Source organism: Callithrix jacchus, chromosome 6 (genome assembly GCF_049354715.1).
Source record: "Callithrix jacchus isolate 240 chromosome 6, calJac240_pri, whole genome shotgun sequence".
NCBI lineage: Eukaryota > Metazoa > Chordata > Mammalia > Primates > Cebidae > Callithrix > Callithrix jacchus.
This window is the reverse complement of record NC_133507.1, coordinates 154,673,737-154,698,227: the sequence shown is the minus strand read 5'-3', so window position 1 is coordinate 154,698,227 and position 24,491 is coordinate 154,673,737. Positions and strand designations below refer to the sequence as shown.

Here is a 24,491-nt window from a genome sequence, read left to right as displayed (position 1 = left end):
TAGTTCCAAAGGTCGGGCTTATTAACGTCCACCCTGACTTAGGATGTCCTGGGGTCAAGCAATGCAGGAACCAACGGGCTGGTCCTCTCACCAGGCACCGCAGGGCAGAATCCCAATCTGGCTAGCCCAAGAGCTCTTGCAGGGCTGAACACAGCAGGCTGTGCACTGTGGCAGAGGGCAGGGGAAGGGCTCAGTGCAATGGGGAAGAGCTTTGGGAATCCCCAGAGGAGCGTGCCACCCTGGCCGTCCCTTGCTTGGGTACCCTGAGAGGGGCACGGGTTGGAATAGTTATGCACCGTTGCCTTAGCACAGGAGAGAAAAAGAATGAGGGACTGTGTCTGATCCTGCTAACCCAGAGCTGAAGGACCAATCTTCCACCTGTAGTCTAGGGTATTATAAATCCTTCTCCCAACCCCTGGATGCCTGAGTCAACACACAGGTCCACATCTCGCTTGGTCTGGGATCCCATCCAGGGTTTCCAAGTGGAGCCTCCTCATCTAAATCCCAATCTCCAGGACTCAAACAGCTGGAATCCTGCTGAACAGTTAGGAACCCATGCCCTGGCCAGCCCTCCACCACCATGTTCTGTCCCTGAAACCTGATCCATGTGTATTTCCCATCACCCTCTGCCTTCTATGAGTGGGTTGAACAGTGGAGAAATCTCCAACCCCCCTTCACCCTGCTCCCTTAAAGCATGGACCAGAGCCTACATATCCCCAATCCACTCCCGGGCCACCATGAGCCTGTTCACTACCTGTGCCATCAGTAACAGGCCCAGTGAGTACCTCAGGATGGGTAGGGACCCCACAAAGGAAAGGCCCCTGGTGTCCCCTCTATTATCCCTCCTCCACATGTAGCTCACCTTCCTCCCTGACACTCAGAGTGCTCTCTCCTCTGCCTTTCATGCCCAATCTCAGGGAAGCACACTGTAAGGAAGCCCATGTGACTCACAATCAACCTTTTTTTCTGGGGCACTCTATCTCCAGGGCTGGGCTCTGTCATCACTGGCCACAGGGTGTTGATCCTCCCAGCCAAAGCTGAGCCAGTTGGATTCTCCTTCCCAAGAACTGCCCACTGGGGCCAAGAGACGCAGAGCTGGGAGTGTGTGGTGCTGAGCCACGTGAATGGCTGTTCTGGAGACTGGGTTCCTGACCCCTGGAGCTTCTCTGATTGGCAGCTCAGTTTCGTCCTTCAGTTCTCTGACCACACCAGGGTCCTCCCACTACATTCCTTCTCCCCACCTTAAGTTAACCATATCTGATTTTGTTTCTTGCATTGAATGGAACTTACCCAACAATCCAAAGCTCAAACGGGCACCTGGACCCAAAAGTTGAATCAGTAACCAAGAGTATTTTTGTCCACGTGTTCTCTGCCCTCTTTAACTTAGGAGGCTCCTTAGGGGCCTGGAAGCTGGGATGGGTCAGGTAATTAAAAACATACACACTGGGCTGTGGGCAGTGGCTCAGGCCTGTAATCCCAGCCTCCCAACTTTGGGAGGCTGAGGTGGGCAGATCATCTGAGGTCAGGAGTTCGAGACCAGCCTGGCCAACATGGGGAAACTGTCTCTACTCAAAATACAAAAAATTAGCCGGGCATGGTGGCATGTGCCTGTGATCCCATCTATTCAGGAAGCTGAGACAGGAGAATCACTTGAACCCAGAAGGTGGAGGCTGCAGTGAGCCAGGATCACGGCACTGCACTCCAGCCTGGGCAACAAGAGGGAAACTCCTTCTCAAAAATGAAAAAAAAGGAAAAGAAACATATACATTGTTCCCAGAGAAACAGCTCAGACTGGAACCCCTGGGAAAGCCCCTGGACACACCAAGGGCCCTACCTGGTGAGCACATGGACTTTGAGCTGCCTTCTCTCCCTGATGGGCCAGCAGTGAGCCCTTCTGTGGAAGGCTGGCCTCCTTCTCTCCAGCCCTCCAGCTCCAGGGACCCTAAAGGTGGCCACTTCTGTGTCATGTCATCAACTCAGCCTCCCCAGCAAATCGACCAACTCATGACCCAGGGGAGAACAGACAAGCTTTATTTCCCAGAAGAAGACTCATCCTTTCGTACTTAGCATAACTCCAAAGGACTAAACTGCGGGGTTTTGCTCGTTGCACTGCTAACGACAGGCCATTTCCCAGCATCCCGAGCCGACGACTTCACTCATCATCGTCATTCTTATCTCTCTTCCCCTCCTCAGCTTCTGCATCTTTCAGATTCTGGCGAGCAAACTCCTCAAAAACTAAATTTGCATCCTGATAACTAAAATAAAACAAACAACATTTTGATCATTGCACGCTCTTTGATGCTGAAACTGGAACAAGATCCTTGCTCTTTTTGCAACAAAGGAACTGATCAAGGTTTTCCCCATGACAGAACATGGGAGCACGCCATTTTCCTCATGGCTTCGTTTAAAGGTCCTTTAACTAGCACCAATGGGAGAAAACTCTGCACGTGCAGAGTGAGCAAGCACACTCAGTGTAATGGAATGCGTGTGCCTTCAGCACTAGGGAGTGGAAGGGAAGTAGCGGATATGCCTCCTGAGCTGGCTGAGAGCTTGGGATATGCGCAGAGACTCAAAGAGGGGTCTGTGCTGGAGGTCAAGGTCCCAGGACACAGGGCAAATCAGGGCCACATTCAAAAGGCTCATTCACCTGTCCTTAGCTGTAAGCATGAAATAAAAGGGAGGAGGGGGGGAGGGAGAGGAGGACAGAGAGAAAGAGAGAGAAAGAGAAAGAGAGAGAGAGAGAGAGAGAGAGAGAGAGAGATCTGTTAGTATAAATTCTGTATCAAAGCTGTACCTAGAAAATGTCTACCTTTTAGGTGACGTTACAGTTTGAGAGAGAAGGCTTAGATATAAGTAATTCAAGACCACTGCATGTACTTCCTGCCTCCCTGCCTTTTCCGCTTCAGCAGCTTTTCTCCTTGCATTTTATTTTATTTTTGAGACCAAGTTTCGCTCTCTCACCCAGGCTGGAATGCAGTGGCATGATCTCTGCTCATTGCAACCTTTGCCTCCTGGTTTCAAGACATTCTCATGCCTCAGCCTCCCGAGTAGCAGGGCTTACAAGCATTCGCCATTAGGCCTGGCTAATTTTTGTATTTTTAGTAGAGACCTGGCTTCAACCATGTTGCCCAGGCTGATCTCAAACTCCTGACCTCAAGTGATCTGCCCACCTCAGCCTCCCAAGGGCTGGGATTACAGGCATGCACCACCATGCCTGGCCTCTCCTTGCATTTTAAACCACTGCTTCCTTCACAATGTGCCACAACCCTCACCTCCTCAAATGAATCCCCCTCAGTCTCACCTCTAGGATGCTTTCCCTGATCAGCCCTGCCCCCTTTCATGTCGCTTCTCCTTTCTTATTTTTTATTTATTTAGTTTTTGAAATGGAGTCTCACTCTATTGCCCAGGCAGGAGTGAAATGGTGCAATCTCGGCTCACTGCAACCACCACCTCCTGGGTTCAAGCGATTCTCCTGCCTCAGCCTCCTAAATAGCTGGCATTATAGGCGCCTACCACCATGTTTGGTTAATTTCTATATTTTTAGTAGAAATGGGGTTTTATTACATTGGCCAGGCTGGTCTCGAACTCCTGACCTTAAGTGATCCACCTGCCTCAGCCTCCAAAAGTGCTAGGATTATAGGCATGAGCCACTGCACCCGGCCAGTTGCTTCTCCTTTCAAAGTATTCCTCCTTCCATGTCCTCTGGATACCATCAAGGTCAGAGTTGCCAGGGTGCCGTGAGCATGTGCACCCTGCCCACCTCCATCTGTCAGGCTTCAGAGGGCTGAGACCTGGGACTTGACATTCACCAGCACCCCAGGGTTAGGGGGTGCATTAAAGCTGAGGACCAATCCCAGCCACACAGTTTTCCATTTCTGTTAACACATCGATCTTGTTGTTGCGTTTTTACGTTTTATATCCCCAGAATAATTGCTATTCATTTGAATGTTTTTTTGTCCTTTTTTTTTTTTTTTTCAGCTTTCTGCCCACCTAGTTTTAGGAAGCACAGTGGAGATTTGATGGTGAGCCCCTGCTTTCGTCTCTGGTGCCCAGCTGGCAGCCAGCACTGGGAGGGAGTATCTATGAGAGTCGCTACATACAGGGCCCCAGAGAGGCTAGCTTGTCAAAACATCCCCTGGGCAAGAAATACCCTTCAGCCCACAGTGCCAAGCAAGAAAACTACACTAAGTGGGACCATCAGCCTTGATGAGGTAGGCAACAAGGAAGAATCAAATCAGCATCTTCTGGTTCAGCACAGAGGCTCTCGACAGGGAACAATAAAAGCTTGGTAGCATGTCATGGCACTTATTACACAGCAATTACTTGGCCCCCAGGCTCCAGCAGGGCTAACTCCATACAGCTCATGCTTTCTCTGCTTAGAATCTTACCAGCCTAGACTCAGGGAGCTGAGGACTAGGCAGAGAAGACAGGAGAGATGACATTTGGTGACTCATCTATCTCTAGAAATCAGAATTGTGCAACCATGAGGTGATTTGTCTTAACCTTTGCTCCCAGAAATCTCATAGTACAAAAGATCATTGTTTCATCCTGACACTGTGATGTGTTCACTGTTAAGGCCATAATGGCCGGAACGTGAAAGCTGTATACGGAGAAAGAGTTTTTAAAAAGGAAGTCAGGCCGGGCATGGTGGCTCCTGCCTATAATCCAAGCACTTTGAGGGGCTGAAGTGGGCAGATCACGTGAGGCCAGGAGTTTGAGACTAGCCTGGCCAACATGGCAAAACCCCATCTCTACTGAAAATACAAAATTAGCTGGGCGTGGTGGTGTGTGCCTGTAATCCCAGCTACTCAGAGGCTGGGGCACGAGAATCACTTGAACTCGGGAGGTGGAGGTTGCACTGAACCAAGAATGTGCCACTGTGCTCTAGCTAGGGTGACAGAGTGAGACTCTGTCTCAATAATAATAATTAAGTCATAAAGTCTACTCAAAGTCCCAGAAAACAACCCAATATAAACTGTGACATCTCCTCGGGTGACTGTCTTTTTAATGTCCTTGAAAGTAATCAGAAAGCATCTTAATCTCACACTGTTAAAAAGCAGTATTTTAATGACACAAGCATAAATGAATTGAAAACATAGAGCTATACTACATTTTTCTCTAAGGAACAAACAGTTTTGGAAAAGTTCACTGAGGATCTGAATCCAAAATATCTGGAAAAACTACTTTGAAACAAAGTACTGTTGAGACAAAACCTAAAATGAATGGGAGCGGCTCTCGTTCTAATGTTTAAATGGCATCTCACTATCAGTACAGAAAAGCTATCTGTAAAGTCTGAGAAAAACAAACCCTGCTTGTTTACTGCTTTCACTTAAAATAGTCCTTATTCCTGTACCTGTGGAGAGTTCTCCTTTAGACAGATCTCTTTTCCTTTCCCATCAACTAAGCTGCCTTCACACAAAGAGAATGTTTCTTCAGAATTTCTGAGATTGCACCTATATTATTTTTGCTGTTTTATTTATCTTTTTAGAAAGAGAGTGATTCAGATCAAATTCATATACCACACAATTTACCTTTTCACAGGGAACAGTCTAGTGGTTTCTAGTATGTTCTCAGAGTCATACAACTATTGCCTCATGTCGCATCCATACAAGAGCCAGTAGATTCACAATTTAAATGAGCTCAGGTGTCAGGAACCCAGCCCGATCCTCTTTTCTAGTATTTTCTGTATTCTTACCATAACTGCCACTGTCAAAAATAGTTATCTTCAGGCGGGGTGCAGTGTCTCATGCCTGTAATCCCAGCACTTTGGGAGGCTGAAGCAGTGGATCAGCTGAGGTCAGGAGTTCAAAACCAGCCTGGCCAATATGGTGAAAGCCCTTCACTACTAAAAATACAAAAATTAGCCTGGTGTGGTGGTGGGCACCTGTAATGCCAGCTATTTGGGAGGCTGAGGTACGAGAACCACTTGAACCCAGGAGACAGAGGTTGTAGTGAGCCGAGATTGTGACAGAGTGAGACTCCATCTCTAAAAAACAAACAAGCAAACAAAAAACAGTTATCTTCATCCAAGTGTGGTGGCTCACACTTGTAATCCCAGCACATTGGGAAGATGAGGTCAGACAATCACTTGAGCTCAGGAGTTCAAGACTAGCCTGAGCAACATGGCAAGATACTAAAAATCAAAAAAATTAGCTGAGGGTGGTGGCATGCCCGTAGTTCCAGCTACTTCCGAGGCTGAGGTAGGAGGATGCTGTGAGCCCAGGAGCTGCAGTGAGCTCGATCATGCCACTGCACTCCAGAAGACTGGGTGACAGAGTGAGACTCCGTCTCAAAAAAAATATTACCTTCTTTTCAATGCCTGTTATGCTCTCAAATGAAACGTGAAGCCTTTCGTTTCCAAATGAAATGCAAAAGCCTCGTGCTCTCTGATTAAGTTTTCACCTAAATCATTTTTAAGTCTAAATCCAGGTCTGTTGACAGCAGAGCTTCTGCTTTTAAATCGTTCTTGATAAAACCTAAGGAGATTGTCGCTGTCCAGGAGCAAGGATTCTACGTCTTGCCGACTCCAGCTGAAGGTGAATAAACTACCTGGCTCAGCACTAAACAGACGGGCTCTCCCTTCCCACCAGACTATTCACCTTGTAGATGACATGGAATCTCTTATACCTGGCCACTCCCATGCTCTGAGGTATGGTCAAGAAAGACTAGAAATAAATCAATAATAAATCTGCAAGCAGTAAATAACTAAAGAAAGGCAAAAACGGACGTAACTGACCTGGGTCCTCAGGCTGAGGGTGCATGAGGCGGAATGGGACCTCAGTGGCAACTTCACTAGAAAAAAAAGAATGAAGATTGGTGAGAACACACACACACACACACACACACACACACACTTTTATAAATAACCAGCAAAGACCTATGGCTGCGGAGATCACAAAAGATCCCCAGGTTCGAGATGAAAGACAATGCAGTACTATTTTATTTTATTATTTTTTGAAAGATGAGAGTCTCGCTCTGTCGCTCAGGCTGGAGTGCAGTGGCGCAATCTTGGCTCACTGCAACCTCCACCTTCCAGGTTCAAGCAATTCTCCTGTCTCAGCCTCCCAAGCAGCTGGGACTACAAACGCATGTCATCATGCCTGGCTAATTTTTGTATTTTTAAAAAGTAGAGATGGGATTTCACCACATTGGTCAGGCTGGTCTCGAACTCCTGACCTCAGGTGATCCACCTGCCTAGGCCTCCCAAAGCGCTGGGATTACAGGTGTGAGCCACCATGCCCAGCTTGCAGTGGGATTTAAAACAAAACAAAACAGAAATGATCAAGCAGAAATTGTGAAGGTATTCTGGTCACTTCCCTTCCACATGCGTGGCGAAGGCAGCTAGTCTAGTTAGGTTTCCCTTACTCCTATTTAGTAGGTACCATGATATTGGGGGTGGAGAAGAGGTGAAATCCTGGAGAAAGGATTTTTAAAATACATTCTTCGCAACAATGTACACCATGTTTAATATGTTAAAATTTCTGCAAGGCTGGTATGTTGCTGGTTGGGCGCAAGCTCTTGCTATAGGGCAGAACGGAGATGAGCAGGGTCCACTGAATTCCAAAAGCTAAAGGACTGTGGGGTGACTTGGATTTTTTTTTAACACAGTGTAAACAAACTTCTTTTTTTTTTTTGAGACAGAATCTCACTCTTATTGCCCAGGCTGGAATGCAATGGCATGATCTTAGCTTACCTTCGCTTCCCAGATGCAAGCAATTCTCCTGCTTCAGTCTCCTGAGTAGCTGGGATTATAGGCATGAGCCACCACCGCCAGCTAATTTTTGTGTTTTTAGTAGAGACAGGGTTTCACCATGTTGGTCAGGCTGGTCTCAAACTCCTGACCTCAAGTGATCCTCCCACTTCAGCCTCTCAAAGTGCTGGGATTACAGGTATGAGCTACCATGCCCGGCCTTGGAATTTATATAAAACGAAGGAAGGGCCAGGTGCGGTGGCTCAGCTGAGATCAGGAGTTTGAAACCAGCCTGACCAATATGGTGAAATCCTGTCTCTAATAAAAATACAAAAATTAGCCAGGTGTGGTGATGCATGCCTGTAATCCTAGCTACTCAGGAGGCTGAGACAGGAGAATCGCTTGAACCAGGGAAGGGGAGGGTGTAGTGAGCCGAGATTGCAACACTGCACTCCAGCCTGGGCAATAAAGCGAGACTCTGTTTGAAAAATAAAAACAAAAAAACAAAAACAAAGGAAGGAAGTAAAAGGGAAATTTAGAGAAAGGACAGATAGAAAGGTGGGGAGAGGAGATGAAAAAACCAGTTACTCCTCACTTCACCCAGGACCCAAGGCCTTCTACCCAAGGCTTACCTCCAGACCAAGCACCTCTTTTTACAATGAAGCACCCTCATCAGACCCAGGAGCAGCTAGGTCTAAAAGTAAAGGCGGAACCTGGGCTCCAGGTGAGGGAAGGAGATGAGAAGAGTTGGGATGATGGGGGACATAAGCTCAATGCCTATCTCAAACATTTCTTAACTTGCCGCTTTTTTGTGCATAATTTAAAAGGCAGCCATCACTATTTGCCATAGCAAAAGGTAGAGACAACCCAAATGTCCATCAACAGTTGAATGGGATAAACAAAATGTGGTATATCCATGCAGTGGAATATTACTGAGCCATAAAAGGGAATGAAGTACTAGTACGTGCTGCAACATGGATACGCCTTATGCTAATAGCACTACGCTAAGTGAAAGAAACCAGTAACAAAAGGCCACATATTGTATGAATCCATTTACACACAATATCCAGAACAGACAAATCTACAGAGATAGAAACAGATTAGCAGTTACGCCAGGGACTATAGAGAGGGGAAATGAGAGTGACTACTTAATGCGGATGAGATTTCCTTTTCGGGTGATAAAAATGTTCTGGAACTACATAGTGGTGATGGTTGCATGAGAGCATAAACATAATGTCACCAAATTGTGCACTTTAAAATGGTGAAGGCCAGGCGCAGTGGCTCGCACCTGTAATCCTCGCACTTTGGGAGGCCAAGGCAGGTGGATCATTTAAGGTAAGGAGTTCAAGACTAGCCTGGGTAACATGATAAAAACCCATCTCTACTAAAATTACAAAATTAGTCAGGCATAGTGGCATGTGCCTGTAATCTCAGCTACTTGGGAGGCTGAGGCAAGAGAATAATCACTTGAACCCAGGAGGCAGAGGTTGCAGTGAGCCATGATCATGCCACTGCACTCCAGCTTGGGCAACAGAGCAAGACTCCATCTCAAAAAATAAAATAAAATAAAATGGTTAAAATGGTAAAATTTATGCCAGGTATGGTGGCTCATACCTGTAGTCCCAGCACTTTGGGAGGCCAAGGCAGGAGGATCACTGGAGGTCAGGAGTTTAAGACCAGTCTGGCCAACATCGTGAAACCCTGTCTACAAAAATTAGCCAGGTGTCATGCCACACACTTGTAATCCCAGCTACTCAGGAGACTGAGGCAGGAGGACCACTGCCTCAAAAGGTTGCAGTGAGCCAAGATACTACCACTGCACTCCAGCCTGGGTGACAGAGTGAGATTCCATCTATGAATAAATAAATAAATAAACAAATATAAGGGTAAAATTTATGTTATGTGTTTTTTACCACACACACACACAAGCTGGCCACATGGAGTGTGCCAGTTTTCTGGGTGCATATGTGTGTGTCCTTACCCAGGCGTAGGCCTTGCTGTGGTCCCAAAGAAATGCCTGTGAGCCACGGTTCTGTGATGCATCTGAAGGCAAAGTGTCATTCCTAGCACCTCTGAGCACAACTGCCCAGAAAGCAGCTTTTACCAGAAACCGTTCTGGAGCCCCAGATTTTCTGCCTTTGATATTTTGAGAAACGAGCAAAGAAGGAAGGTGAACAGGCTTACCTGGAGGTGAGCTCTCCCAGAAAGCTAGGAAACACAAAACAGATGCCTGTGGTAAGTGTCACAGCGGTAATGCAACCCTCTCCCATGATTTGGAGGCAGGACACAACCTTGCTGTCATGGTCCTCACACCCTAACTCACAACCTCCAGGGTCTTTGCATCCCTTAATGTTCCACTTCATTCCTCTCCTCTACCTGTGACATCATCTCTTTCTCAAGATGATTAGTTGAAAAAAAGCCAGGTGCGGTGGATCATGCCTATAATCCCAGCACTTTCGGGGGCCAAGACTGGTGGATCGATTGAGGTCAGGAGATGGAGACCAGCCTGGCCAATGTGGTGAAACCCCGTCTCTACTAAAAATACCAAAATTAGCCAGGCATGGTAGCAGGCACCTGTAATCCCAGCTACCTTGGAGGTTGCGGCAGGAGAATTACTTGAACCCAGGAGGCGGACATTGCAGTGAGCTGAGATTGCACCACTGCGCTCCAGCCTGGGTAGCAGAGTGAGACTCCATCTCAAAACAAATTTAAAAAAAAGTCAAGCCCTAACATTCAAGGTAAGTCAGAGCAGTCATTGTGAAATACTTGCTGGTCACTTTTCTTGACTGCTTAAAGAAACTCCATCCTGTTTTTAGATCCTTTTATGGAGAATCCACTGTGAAAAATAAAACAAACACTGCGCTAACAAAAATGCAAACCAGACTCATGTTCTACTTTGTTAGAAATTTGGGAAACTTTTTTTTTTTAACCCTTATTTTACTCGAGGGTTTACTACTTAGAAATATGAAACCAAGACACAGACTTGCCTTTGACGGCAAAACTACCCCAAGGCTCATCCAGGTAACAAGCCAGAGCCTTTGACACTGAAATTTGAAACAAAAATGAGAACTCAACTTATCCCCTTTTGGTAAGATTAAACAAATGGAAGAAATTGGCTTCACATGAAAATAAAAGCGGAGACCCGTTTCCTTAAAATTCAGGTACTGGCCTTCTTGGATGAAAAGGAGTCTCCTATGCCCTGTGATTATGAGTGTGAGAAGGGAAGGGAAAGTCCCCACTTGATGGAGGGATACCTTCTAAGATGCAAGTACATGGAGATTTGCTGAGTTATTTCACAGCAGTTTCTCTTTTCTGAAGGATAACATTTGACTAATCTTCACTCTAGCACATCAATTTCCACCACATGCACATATGCACACGTATTTTGCAAAGTGTCACTAAGTGTGCACCCATGTCAGAGTCTGCTCCATCCCTTCCCACCTGACATTTCCTTGGACAGAAGCGTGGTACTAGACAAACAGAACCTCTCCCAAGCTCTACTTGGTGATCCAGTGGAAGCTGTGGGCCTTTCCTTGCATTCTGTCGCCCTGTCATTCAGGAAAGGAACAGTTCAGACCATCGAGGACCAGGACAGAGCAGTCCGAGGGTTGGTACCGGGACACTTACCCTGACACCGTGAGCTTCACCTTGATCTGGTAAGACACCAGAATCCCCAGGACGGTCCGGTCTATGCCCTCCTTAATGCTGCCCAAACAGAAAGGAAAAGGAGAAGGATGATGGAGAGCAGAGGAGGGTGAAGAGCAGGTGGGCAGCCCTTCCGATCCAGGCAGACACACCATCTTGGAGGTTCTCCAGTCCCTGGAGAACTCACTGAGCTGCCGAAGTCCTAGAAGTTTGCATACCTGGGGAATGGGTGTAGGGATTCCTTGCATGCACTGGAGGAATTCCTGTGTCTTCTCCTCTGCAATTTCCCATAGGGCAGAGCATGCACCCCCTTCTCTGTGCACAACCTCTGCAAACGTACATCCCCAGTCATCCTTCTCGGTTCCTCCCTCCTGCCACCTGCCAAAACTTGCCATCTCTGCAAGCCCCCAAGTCCTCCTGCAGGCTCTGCCTGCCTGGATTATCTCATCAACTCATCTCTCACATGCTAGGCCCCTTCTCTGAGCTCCACGGCCACCTGCAGGTTCAGCCTCAGAAGCCACCCATGAGCTGCCCCAGCCTGGCTTTGCTACTTCATCCCCAACTGTGTCACAGTGTCCCTGCACCAGACTTGCCAACACAACCCAGCTCCAGAATGCCCCCTCCTTTTCTCCTGCCTTCCAAGATATCCAGCCATGTGTGCCCAGCACCCAGCATCAGGCCTGCCACCAAGTGAGAGCTGTCAGTGTTTAAGGGAATGAGCGGGATGTGTGACAGTCTCAGATGTGTCCCCAAAGACAGTGCAATATGACGTTCCTTGACAGAAACATCATTCCAGATCTGGCAGGCACCATGCTGGGCATTTCAACACAGATGCTTATCATGTGTGATCCAAAGCAGAAGACCAAAGCAGTATGCCAGGACGTCCAATAACAGGAATTAAGGTATGAAAAAAATCATGAAATGCTAACAAAAATCATGTGAATAATGATAGAAAACAGGCCCAAGAAATCTGAAGGCTACGGGCAGAAGGCAGGGAAGGGTGGAACAGCTCTGGAAAAGGAGTTGGGGCGGTGGCCAGCAGGTGCTGAGCCTGGAAGAAGACATCAGCCCGGGAGCCTCTGAGGGGAGGTGTCTCAGGCACATGTTTCCAGGACACAGTGCTCCCTAGAGAGCTCCTTTGGCTCATTGATGTCTGGAGCTCCTTTAAAAGAGGATAGAACAGTCGGGCATGGTGGCTCACACCTTTAATCCCAGCACTTTGGAGGCCGAGGAGAGCAGATCACCTGAGGTTGGGAGTTCAAATCCAGCCTGACCAATATGGAGAAACCCCATCTCCACTAAAAAGACAACATTAGCTGGATGTGACAGCATATGCCTGCAATCCCAGCTACTTGGGAGGCTGAGGAAGGAGAATTGCTTGAACCCAGAAGGGGGAGGTTGCAATGAGCTGAGATCATGCCATTACACTCCAGCCTGGGCAACAAGCACGCAACTTTGTCTCAGAAAAAAAAAAAAAAAAAAAGAGGACAGAATAGCCAGGCACAGTGGCTCACACCTTTAATCCCAGCACTTTGGGAGACCAAGGCAGGCAGATCACTTGAGTTCAGGAAGTTCGAAACCAGCCTGGACAACATGGCGAAACTCCATCTCTACTAAAAGTACATTTGCCAGGTGTGGTGGCGGAAGCCTCTAATCCCAGCTACTCAGGAGGCTGAGCCAGGAGAATTGATTGAACCCAGGAGGCGGAGGTTGCAGGGAGCCAAGATCGCGCCACTGCACTCCAGCCTGGGTGACAGAGTGAGATCTTGTCTCAAAAAATATAAAAATATTTTTTAAAAAAGAGGACAGGATATCTGGACTTGCAGAATGTGGCCAAGAACCTGGTGAAGAGAAGATGCCTCCAAAGGGAAAAAAGGAGTATAAGCTTGAGATGCCCCCACTGCTGGGATTGACTTTTTTTTTTTTTTTTTGAGACAGGGTCTCATTTTATTGCCCAGACTGGAGTGCAATGGCACAATCATAGGTCACTCCAGCCTCAACGTCTTGGGCTAAAGCAATCCTCCCATCTCAGCTTCTCAAATAGCTGGGACTACAGGCATGTGCCACCATGCCTGGCTAATGTTTTAATTTTTTGTGAAGATGGGGTTTCACCATGTTGCCTAGGCTGGTCTCAAACTCCTGGGTTCAAGCGATCTGCCCGCCTTGGCCTTCCAAAGTGCTGGGATCACAGGTGTGAGCCACTGCCCCCCGCTGGGATTCACTCTACCTTGCACTGATGGGGCCGAGCAGCTGGTGAACGGAACATGCTCTGCCACATGCCTGAGGACACCCTGCAATCTTTGTCCCTTGGCAGCTTCCTGAGCTGGGAGATTTGCTGTGGAGTGGACTTTGCTCTGCTATTAACTGATTCAGTGTCCTTGGATAGTCTTTCATTCTGGCTCAAGCTCAATTTCCTTATCCATAAAATGCATATAAAAACACCTTCCTCATAGAGGGCTGGAGAGTAGAACATATTTAGAAACTAGTCCACACACAATGGAACATTCCCGCAGTGTGGGACACCATCATCATTCATATAATTCCTATGCCCTCGAATACGTTGATCTAGGCCCTCAGTTTCCCTGACATGCTCTCTCCCAGAGCTTCACGAATGTGCTCTAGAATCTAACACAACAACTTGGCCGATTATCCTCAGAAAAATCCTTTGACTCCTCCTGCTGTCTGCTAATTGTTCACTGTTCCTCACTCTTGGTCTCAGAGGGTGAGCTACTGAGCGTCAGGGTCATGGAGTCAAACACTCCAGCCTCCTGGCTATTGGCATCACCTTGGAGGTGGTCCACTGGGGCCCCAGAAGGAACCCCCAGCACATCACATGGGGAGGTGGCAGTGAGTGGGCCTTGAGCCTAGGTTTTGGCTCCAACCCAAAACTCTCAGAGTTCACCAACAGACACACTCCCGGGAAGGGAAGCCCGAAAACATGGCTCGGAAGGACAGCAGACGCTGACTTTGGAACTTCACTGTACAGTCTTTGCTAGATCTGCTGCCCAAATTCAGCCAGTGGTCCTTTGAGTCAGAGTCAGCAGATCAGTACTTAATATCATTTAAATTCAATGGATATCTAAAGTCTTTAGGACCTCCTGTTCTTCACATTTCCTGATGGAAATGGATGAATGAATGAGTGAATGAATACAGCCAAGAGCATTACTCAGTTTACATGCTTAGGGCATTCCACTGGCTAGTGATGCTTCAGAAAGCAGTAGCTGACATCCCTAGAGCAGTCACTGCCTCCCAGGCCCCAAGCTTTACATGGATTGTCTCACTGAATCCTCAAAGCCACTCTGTGAGACTTGAACTGTTATCTTTACACTTTACAGACAGGAAAACTGAGGTTCTCGGGAACTCAAGGCATTTTCCCAGGGCCAGCAGCAGAGCTGGGGTTAGTGCACAGCTGTCTCCAGGGCCCACGGTGTGACCCTCACATCACACCAGGGGTGAGAGTGGAATCCTTGTTTGGACCCCTTCGTGTGCACTCTGTACTACACACACCAGGCCCCCATGCTGCATGTGCGTGCCTGTGAGCCCAGCAAGGTGACGTGAAGGGGAGCAGGCCGGCGCTGGCCCACGCTGCCAACACTTACTCCCTGAGCCTCGAGGACTCACATGGTGCTAGAGGCAAGGTTCGTGTCCTCGTGCTTGATCTTCCCATCCAGGGCAATGCCTCTCCTTTCTCGGTTGTTGGCCAGCAAGGGCAGCAGGGTCAGCGTCTTGGTCAAACTGCTGTTTGGTGGCACTTTCTCTCTAGAGGAAGAACAGAGGAGATTTATAACCAAAAGAGCTGCCATGGGCCCCATGAGCCCCAACGTGCCATTAGGCATTTTCCAGGATCAACATCCCTGATGGACCTCCTGGGAAGATCAGAACTTGCCTTTTGAGAAGCAGAGCAGTGCTTGTGAAAGCTCAGGGTGGGCTGGCAGCAACAGGAGGATATTTCTTCAAGCAACTCAGCCTATTCTAAATTGCTGAATTTCTAGAATGTTCTCTGGAGTTAATGAGACCACCTGGCCTGACAGTCAGAAACCACAGTTTCCTCCTGAGACTCTGAACCATCCGGTGGCCTGCGGAACCTTCTGGTTAGCGTCAGCAACAAGCCCAGGCCAGGAAGGTTCTTGTTACCAAAAACTGTCCCTATAAGGGGATAACAGTATGACTGTGTGGTAAGTTGTCTAGAGGGGCAATGCAGCGACCCACTATTTGTGGCTCACACAGACCGACTAGCTTGGGTCTAAAGCAGCACATGCTTTTTCTCTACTGGATCTTCTTCATCATTAGTCAGGCTGTAGATTTCTCAACATCTGACAGATGGCAGGGACCCTGTGCCAATGGGTGGGTCTGGGAATCAAGCTGGGGACACAGCAGCATGTAATTCTCCAGGCAGACACATGGCAGCATGGCCAGGGCCATGAAGCAGGCTCTGAGGCTGGAGAGTTGGCTCTTCTGTTCACTCACGTGCTGTGTGCCAGGCCTGGTGCTAAGGCCTGTCCTCAAAAACTCTCGCCTTACCCTCATCAACCCCGTACCAAGAAGGTTCTCCCAAGATCCCCATTTTCCAGACAGGAAGTGTACCCACGGTCGTATGGCTGCACACTCTCGGACAACAGAGCCCATTCATGCCAGAAGCACGCCCTCATCCTGTGCCTGGCCAGAAGCAGGTGGGGTATGGCTAGCATCAGGACCATTCTAAGGCTGTCCTGAGACAGCTGGAAGTCCGAACTGCCTCTCTGGGAAAGGACTTCCCCTCCCTAATCAAGTTACTCTGGATAGGTAAAAGCAGCTGCCCCCTATCCTGCCTCCCGTGTCTACAGGAAGCTCTTCACAGAAATCTGCCAGAGCCCAAGGTGGCCGCATTCTCCCATCTGGGTCCTGGTGGAACGTCTCCTTACGAGCATAATTTGGGCATTGAGAAAAGCAGAAACATTGTGAAGATGACTGACATAGGAAGAGCTGGGCTCAGAGGATGGCCTTTTTTCTTGTGCAGAGCTTGCCAAAGGACTATGCTAAGGCCCTGGGGCCAGTTCCCAGAGCTTCAGGGTGTGGGTGTGAATGGTGGGGACAGCTTGGGAGTCAGGCCTGACCTGGTTCCATGGAAGCCTGCCCACCAAAGCCCCAGAAGCCACAGGGTTCAGGGACGATGGTTCCTGCTCTGCAGCTTTCTCAGTGGCCTCTAGCCTGAGACTTGTCAGTTGTTCAGTCCAGCTCCCAGGCTCCTCCAGCCTCTGGGGGCCTTTGAGATGCTTTCCAGTTTCCTGAGCATCGTTGACCCCAAACGCACCCAACACTTTGAAAGAGGACCAAGTTTGCTTATACCCATTACTGGAGGTAACAGGATAATAAATAAATAAATAAAAGAAGAAGAAATGAAAGTGATGGAATATACATTAGGGGAAAGCTCGGCCAGGACCCTTTGCTCCCATGTTGCTGAGCATATGTGGAAAGATGAACCGGGGCCAAGACCCCCAGGCACAGGGACGTGCGAGGATGCCCTAAAGGCTGAACGCAGCCCAGGCTTGGCGGAGAGGAGATAACGCGTGGCAGTTCTTTCCTGTTTTCCTCCCTCATAGACCTGTGTTTCAACTTAAGGTTGAATCTGTTTTGAGTAACAGTAATAGTTTCTCCTAACGTTTCTGGTTAAATATTACCATATAGGCTGGGTGCGGTGGTTCACAGCTGTAATTCCAGCACTTTTGGAGGCTGAGGCAGGTGGATCACCTGAGGTCAGGCATTTGAGACCAGCCTGGCCAACAGGTGAAACCCAGTCTCTACTAAAAAGACAAAATTAGCCAGGCATGGTAGCAGGTGCCTGTAATCCCAGCTACTTGGGAGGCTGAGGCAGGAGAATGGCTTGAACCTGGGAGGTGGAGGTTGCAGGGAGCTGAGACCTCACCACTGCACTCTAGCCTGGGCAACAGAGTAAGGCTCCATCTCAAAAAAATATATATCTATTCCCTTATATTATCTTAAAGAACCAGTTTGTCCTTCATCACTCCCCTACCCCAACCTTCCTCTAACCGTGCTAATATGTTTTACATACAATGTTGCTTAGAACATGCCAGCAAGGCAAAGAGGAAAGACCTGCTCAAGCTATCCTCTTGGGGGGCTGGAGGTGGGGGATAGGGGGTCATCGCCCCCCACCCCAAGCCATGTATTGAATGAGTCTATCTGACTTTGTGGCACACAGCAAAGCTGGGCGGGTCTCTCAGGCCAGCATGAAGGAGCTATGGCAGGATTCTCATTTCTTTTTTGTTCTAACAAAGGGGCGAAAGTCATTCACAACAACCAGCTAAGAATGGGTACATTCTAACCCAGCTGTCACTGGTATCAGATTTTCAATTTGAGATCAGGGAATCCCAGCCTGGGTTGACAGTTCATTTGACCATCTTCTGGAAGGTGGGAATCGGATCAAATTCCTAACAATTCATTCCGAGGATAAGTAGAAAAGGCCAGAGGATCCCATGGTGACATCTCTGTCTTTATTTCCTCCTCTGCATCATTCTTTAGCTTGGATGAATCCTCAGAACTCCTGTGAGACCGGCAGGGAGGGGTGTGGTAGACGCAGAGCTGAGATGCTAACTTTCTGTGCAGCCCTCGAAGGGAGAAAGAGGAAGGAAGTGGTAGGCTGGCAGGCTAGCTGAACATTCTAGTTCCCTCTTCAGCAATAAACGGTGAGGAACGTGACACGAAGGGCTGAGCCTCCCAGGAAACGGAAACCCAACAAGCTACTCACTGTGCTTCCTCCATGGCCACAGGCTTGACGTAATAGTCACTCGAGTAGAGAACCACATTGGCCACCTGTTCCACTGCAAGGGAAGACAGGAGTCAGGTGGTCAGCGCTGGTCCCCCGCCCCCACATGCACGTTCCCTGCGACCTCCCAGGAAACACATTGCTCTCGCCTCCCTGATGATGGTTTCCCTCCACTTCCCAGGCTTGGCTTTCTCAGCCCTTGGCTTCAAGGCTGCGCTTTTTTTTTTTTTTTTTTTTGAGACAGAGTCTCATTCTTGTTGCCCAGGCTGGAGTGCAATGGTGCCATCTTGGCTCACTGCCACCTCTGCCTCCTGGGTTCAAGCGATTCTCCTGCCTCAGCCTCCTGAGTAGCTGGGATTACAGGTACCCGCCACCATGCCCGGCTAATTTTTGTAGTTTTAGTAGAGACAGGGTTTCACCATGTTGGCTAGGCTGATCTCAAACTCCTGGCTTCAGATGATCTGCCTGCCTCGGCCTCCCAGAGTGCTGGGATTACAGGCGTGAGCCACTGTGCCCGGCGCATATCGGAATCTCTGAACCTCCTCTCTGATGGACTCACAGGGAAAGAGAAAAGTGGTATATGACACCCAGGCCCACTGCTCACCCTGGCTTGCCTGGGATCGCCCATTTTAGGACTGGAAGCTCCATGTCCTCAGTCCTGGACCACCTGGACAGTTAGTCACCCCAAGATGTGTAAGTCTAACTGTCTTGGTCATCGAATGTTTAAGTTAAAAATTGAATTTAGAGGTTACCCTCACAGGTCATTCCATCATGTCTTTCTCATGAAAGAGCCACACAAGACCATCATCTAAGATCCCTGTGCTTTGACGCCCTTTGAGCTGAGGAAGCATGTGGGAACGGCAGGCAGGAGGCGCCTTCCCTGCAGGGGATGGCAATGTCGGCCAGACATGATGGCCGCTGGAGGTGGGACAGTCACACTGCACCATTTACAAAGCGCTTCCACATGGAACCTCTCCTTAGAGCCTCACAAAGCTTTGGAGGACAGATGAGGAGCCCCTGCTGCGGATGCCAGCTGGGACTGCAGAGCCCACAGCATGAGCCCACAAATTAGGCCTGACCCATGACACTGTGTGGCACCTGTCCACACGATGATGACTGTGGGCCCCTGCAGGAAGGCATGACCATGGAAAGAGATCACTTGTCAGGAATTTTGTTCCATGACAAGAGCCAGCCTAAGTGAGCAGGAAGCTGAATGAGAAAATGGGGAAGGTCTTTCTCCCTCTGCAGTCCTGCTGCCTATCATAGCAGAGACAAGCAGCCAGTTCCAAGGACCCAGAAGGGCCTTATCAGACCAGAGAAGTGACCCCCCCCCCCCCGAAACAGGATCAGAAATTCTAGGAGACTCTGCCCTCTATTTTTGAGAAGAAGGTCCTACCGAATGCTTTAATCTTCTTCACTGTCTTCTCCGTGTTGTTGGTGACAGTCACGGTCACAGGGATGGGCTCCCCATGGAAATAGATCTGGAAAAGGCAGCAGACAGGTCAGGAGAACAGCTGTGGTGGTGTCTTTAATCTCACAGCTTTCTAGATTCATCTCAATCCCTTTCACTAGAATAAAAGCGGGGGGATTTAAGGCAGATGAAGTGACAGCCATACGTCTCTTCTGAGGAAGGGCCTGAAACACGTTCTGCCCACCTGTGGGAAGCTGGGGAGGGGATTGGAGTTCTGAATGTCAGTCACATCAGAGGAGGACAGGGGTCAGGGGGTTCTGGAAGCAGGACAAGTGAAGTGAAAGGAAACCACTGGCAAAGCCAAGTGCTGGCATCCCGCCCAGCAGAGCCCGTGTAACCCAGCCCCCACGGGCACACCTGCACACTGTACATACACACAGTGCACACACACTGACTGCTGAACAGAGGAACCAGAGTCAGCCTCGGACAGCAGCTCCCATCTTTTCCCACCATGACACCCCTAAGAGATGATCTCACAGATGACACCACCATCCCACGTGGTTTCCACGAAACTTAAATTTCCCAGGAAGTGAAGAATTTGGATCCCACAGCTACTGGTGTTCCACTGGTGAACAAGGCCCATGGGGTGGAGAGGGCAAGGATGGCTGGGGCAGGTATGTGAAAGACACTGCCCCTTCCTTCCGCAGTCCCTTGGGACAGCCAGTGGGTAGAATGAAAGCCAGTTCGACCCTCTCTAAGGACCATGGTGACCAGCTCCAGGCTGTGAAAACAGGCCCACAACTTCAGCATGTTGGTGCTTTAACTATTCTAGAAACAAGCTTCCTCTCAAGACCCCCATGTAGTTAGAGTCTGGGGCTGGTGGAGAGAGGCGTGTGAGGCCTCCCCCAGGCTCGCTGCTCTGGGAGGACTAGCGATGGGAGGTCGTTACCTCTTTGCTGAGAGAGACCGAAAGGTGCAGGGGCTTGTCAGACATGAAGAACTGCCAGGCCGCCTCAGCTCGAGGCTGGGGACCCATCTCAAGTGGGGCGTGCTGTACTTTGCGGATCAGCAATCTCACGGAACTCCTGCAGGGAACAATACAGACAGGCAAGACACTCACACCCAGATGGCTTCAGAGACCTCTGTTCTGTCCCCACATCACACGGGGATGATCCAGGAATGCTCCCCACGAAGACAGGGTGGACGGGAGGAGGGCAAGGATGCTGGGCAGAGCCTGAGGCAGCCCCGACGGCAGGAGAGCCTGGGGGTCTGGTTCCTGGTCCCTTCCCTGAGATCCCACAGCTTGTCAGGTGTGGGGGCCAGGCAATGTTCTGAGGGCCAAGCGTAGCCTCTTAGGCTCCATGGGTTCCCGACTCTGCCTCCTCTCAGCCAGGCTGAGATGGGAGGGTGTCAAGGGCCTCATGGATCAGCCGCCATATACAAGCGAGCTCCATGACTGCAGCTGACTATTCTGAGCCTCCAGAGATGTGTACATGGGGCATGAGGGGACAGTGCGAAGGCCAGGCAGAAATCTCGTTTAGGTAAAACAGGAAAGCAGTACCAGGGTCTGGGAGGATGGGAGGGATTGGGGGTAGAGTTCCTGCTTGGGGCAATGGGGAAGTTTTGGGTGTAGACATCAGTGATGGCTACACAACACTCGGAATGTACTTAAGCCACTGAAGGGTACATTTAAAAGTGGTTTTAAAATGGGCTGGGTGCGGTGGCTGACGCCTATAATCCCATCACATTGGTAGGCCAAGGCAGGTGGATCACTTGAGGTCAGGAGTTCAAGACCATCCTGACCAACATGGTGAAACACCGTCTCTACTAAAAATACAAACATTAGCTGTGTGGTGGGGATGCCTCTAATCTCAGCTACTCAGGAGGCTGAGGCAGGAGAATCGCTTGAACCCGGGAGGCAGAGGTTGCAGTGACACGAGATCGCACCACTGCACTCCAGCCTGGGTGACAGAATAAGATTCCATCTAAAAAAACAAAAACAAAAACAAAACAAAACAAAAAATACCTGTTAGAAGAAATAAAGTTTCAGAAAAAAAAAATGGTTAAAATGGCAAACTTCATGTTGTGTACATTTTACCACAAACACACACACAAAAATAAACCAAAAAAAAGGGGAAACCTGGAAGCTTTTAGGGGCTTGCCCTGGAGCCCTGGAGCCCTGGAGGTTGCCACCTTCCCTGTCATTTTCTTGTTTTTTTATTTTCTCCCAAAATGATCAACCTTTGACCTCTACCCCACACGCAGATGGTACCCCAGCCATGCCAGCCCTGTGGGGAGAGTTCTGTCCCACAGAGACAAGGTGGGGGCGGTCCATTCCCTCCACCTGCACCCGACCCCTCACCTATTCCGCAACCATGCCCTTACTTCTTGGGGATTTTGTCCTCTTCGATATCAGCACTGTCTGTGGCAAATGCTTTGACCTCGAAGTCAACTCCACAGCACTGTTGGGGAGAGAGAGCCGACAGGCAGTGGTAAACGCCTCCCTCCCTGGGTGCCAGGCCAGAGGGCCACACCTCACGCAGGGCACGTGATGTGGCACTATCTTTTTGTCTTGGCCATGTCCTATCCGGGGTTACACCATTTAGGGATTTAGGAGCATACTAACAGTGAAACAATGACAGTAGCACGAGGAGGGTGCCAGGAGCCCAAAGCCCCCAGAGGGAGGGGATCCACCTGCCCCATGAACCTCCTACTGCTGTGGAGAGTCCCTCGCATCCTGGCTGTCCTTGCCTTCTGCCACCTTGCACACTTAGGTGCCCCCAGCTGTGTCCCCGCGCACGTTACTGACTTCTGCTGTCTACAGCAGGAGCCAGAGGTACAGGCACTCACAGGGCCAGCATGGGGGTCCAGGAATGCCCTGATAGGGTATGGAAACCCTGACTCCCATGGTCACCTGCTGTTCAGTGGCAGCCTCACATGGCCAGGCAGCAAGGGCACCCAGTGCTGGCAGCTTGATTTTTTTATTTTTAAAGACAGAGTCTCGCTCTGTTGCCCAGGCTGGAGTGCAGTGGCTTGATCTTGCCTCACTCTGCCACCCGGATTCAAGCAATTCTCCAGCCTCGGCCTCTTGTGTAGCTGGGATTAGAGGCACACACCACCAGGCCCAGCTAATTTTTGTATTTTTAGTAGAGATGGATTTCACTATGTTGGCCAGGCTGGTCTTGAACTCCTGACCTCATGATCCACCTGCCTGGGTCTCCCAAAGTGCTGAGATCACAGGTGTGAGCTACTGTGCCTGGCCAGCTCAATTTTTTAAAAAGAAGACGAACATAGAATTTGGAGTGAAATCTCCTAATTTTTAAATTAACTAAATAAAAAGACTTAAGCATTGCATGAGTTGAGCAAACACATCTGCCAGTGACCTTCCCCCAATTCCCAGCCCCTGGTCCCCTGTGCAAGCCCTCTGTAACCTCCCTCATCTCTGCACCTTCACTGGAGCCAGAGGAGGACACCAGCCTGCCCTCCATCATTGCCAGGAGGGAAAGGAGAGCTGGCAAAAATTACAGGAACCCAGCTTTGTCCATGGTGACGTATGAGGCACAGATTTATTGGTTCTGCAACCAGGGAATCATAGAAGTCCTAAACTCTAGGTTGAAAATGAACATGCAGCCGGGCGCGGTGGCTCACAGCTGTAATCCCAGCACTTTGGGAGGCCGAGGTGGGTGGATCATGAGGTCAGGAGTTTGAGACCAGCCTGGCCAACATAGTGAAACCCCATCCCTACTAAAAATACAAAATTTAGCTGGATGTGGTGGCGGGCCCTTATAATCCCAGCTACTGTGGAGGCTGAGGCAGGAGAATTGCTTGAGCCCGGCAGGCAGAGGTTTCAGTGAGCCAAGGCACCACTGCACTCTAGCCTGGGCGACAGAGCGAGATTCCGTCACAAAAAAAAAGAAAAAGAAAAAGAAAAAATAAATAAATCGGCATTCTTCCCTGCTGTTAGCCAGCCATTGTTCAGCCACGCTAGCACCTGTTCTGCTCGCCACCTGCCCTCCCCACCCCTCTTCAATGCTGCTCCTGCAAAAGCTGTCCTCTTTCACGCGCAGGTATAGGCTCTGCCTTCCTTCTGAGACACTTGTCTTTCTCTCTGTCTCCATAGATAGATAGATAGATAGATAGATAGATAGATAGATAGATAGATAGATAGATAGATACAGATAGATATAGATAGATGATAGATAGATACAGATAGATATAGATAGATAGATACAGATAGATATAGATAGATAGATACAGATAGATATAGATAGATAGATAGATAGATAGATAGATAGATAGATAGATAGATGATAGACAGATAGCTTTGACAAAATCCTATGTAGTTTTCAAGCCCCAGGGCAAAGGGCTCCTCAGCTGTGGAGGCCCCAGGCCCCCAGGCATCCAGGCTCTTCCCTCAAGCTCCCTGGGCTCAGGAGCTCCTACTTCACCGTTTCCTGAAGCCCTGCAGCTGCGCTAAGATGCTCTCCTCGCCTAGAAGAGGAAACAGGTGGTGCTTTGTTAGGCCCATACAGTGTTGTAAAAATCAAGAGAGAAAGCTCACCTGAAAATCTGAATCTGCAGTCTCTCTTATAGAGCACTGTAAGATCTAACACAGCCAATCGCATCCCCCACTGTTCTCTGCCCTCTTCTTCTGTAATCACCTAATTTCCCCCCATCTTGGCTGCCCATACCCCACCCCATTTTCTTGGACCAGTAGCTTTGAGATGTTTTGAAAGTTGGATTCATAACATAGCCCTGTAAACAGACACACACGTGAAACAACTCTCCTGACACCATATTCAGCTTCACCATGTGTGACACATTCTGAGATTTTCCAATCCATTCCACAGGCTGGAGTGCAGTAGCGTGATCCTGGCTCATTGCAATCTCCACCTCCCAGGTTCAAGTGATTCTCCTGCCTCAGCCTCCTGAGTAGGTGGGATTACAAGCACTCACCACCATGCCTGGCTAATTTTTGTATTTGT

At 49.1% G+C, this 24,491-nt stretch overlaps 2 protein-coding genes across 4 annotated transcripts in view; both read right to left on the bottom strand.

Moving 5' to 3' along the window:
• The window catches only part of DGKD (diacylglycerol kinase delta), a 118,415-nt gene extending 117,487 nt beyond the window's left edge, over positions 1–928 (bottom strand). Inside the window, exon 1 of the mRNA XM_078328855.1 lies at positions 863–928. The gene's annotated coding sequence lies outside the window, so the exon portion shown is untranslated. The remainder of the gene's footprint in view (positions 1–862) is intronic.
• A 1,082-nt stretch (positions 929–2,010) lies between these two features.
• SAG (S-antigen visual arrestin) overlaps positions 2,011–24,491 on the bottom strand; it is a 42,849-nt gene continuing 20,368 nt past the window's right edge. For 2 of the 3 annotated variants that reach the window (XM_078328852.1, XM_002806933.6), the window contains exons 7-16: positions 21,892–21,968; positions 20,456–20,591; positions 19,492–19,576; positions 18,078–18,150; positions 14,957–15,094; positions 11,318–11,395; positions 9,875–9,898; positions 6,737–6,792; positions 2,648–2,657; positions 2,011–2,255 (exon numbers count right to left, since the gene is read on the bottom strand). In XM_078328852.1, coding sequence (XP_078184978.1) covers positions 2,153–2,255; positions 2,648–2,657; positions 6,737–6,792; positions 9,875–9,898; positions 11,318–11,395; positions 14,957–15,094; positions 18,078–18,150; positions 19,492–19,576; positions 20,456–20,591; positions 21,892–21,968 — 780 coding nt within the window. In that variant the 3' untranslated portion in view covers positions 2,011–2,152. The remainder of the gene's footprint in view (positions 2,256–2,647; positions 2,658–6,736; positions 6,793–9,874; positions 9,899–11,317; positions 11,396–14,956; positions 15,095–18,077; positions 18,151–19,491; positions 19,577–20,455; positions 20,592–21,891; positions 21,969–24,491) is intronic. The other variant, XM_035306089.3, reaches the window with a different exon arrangement.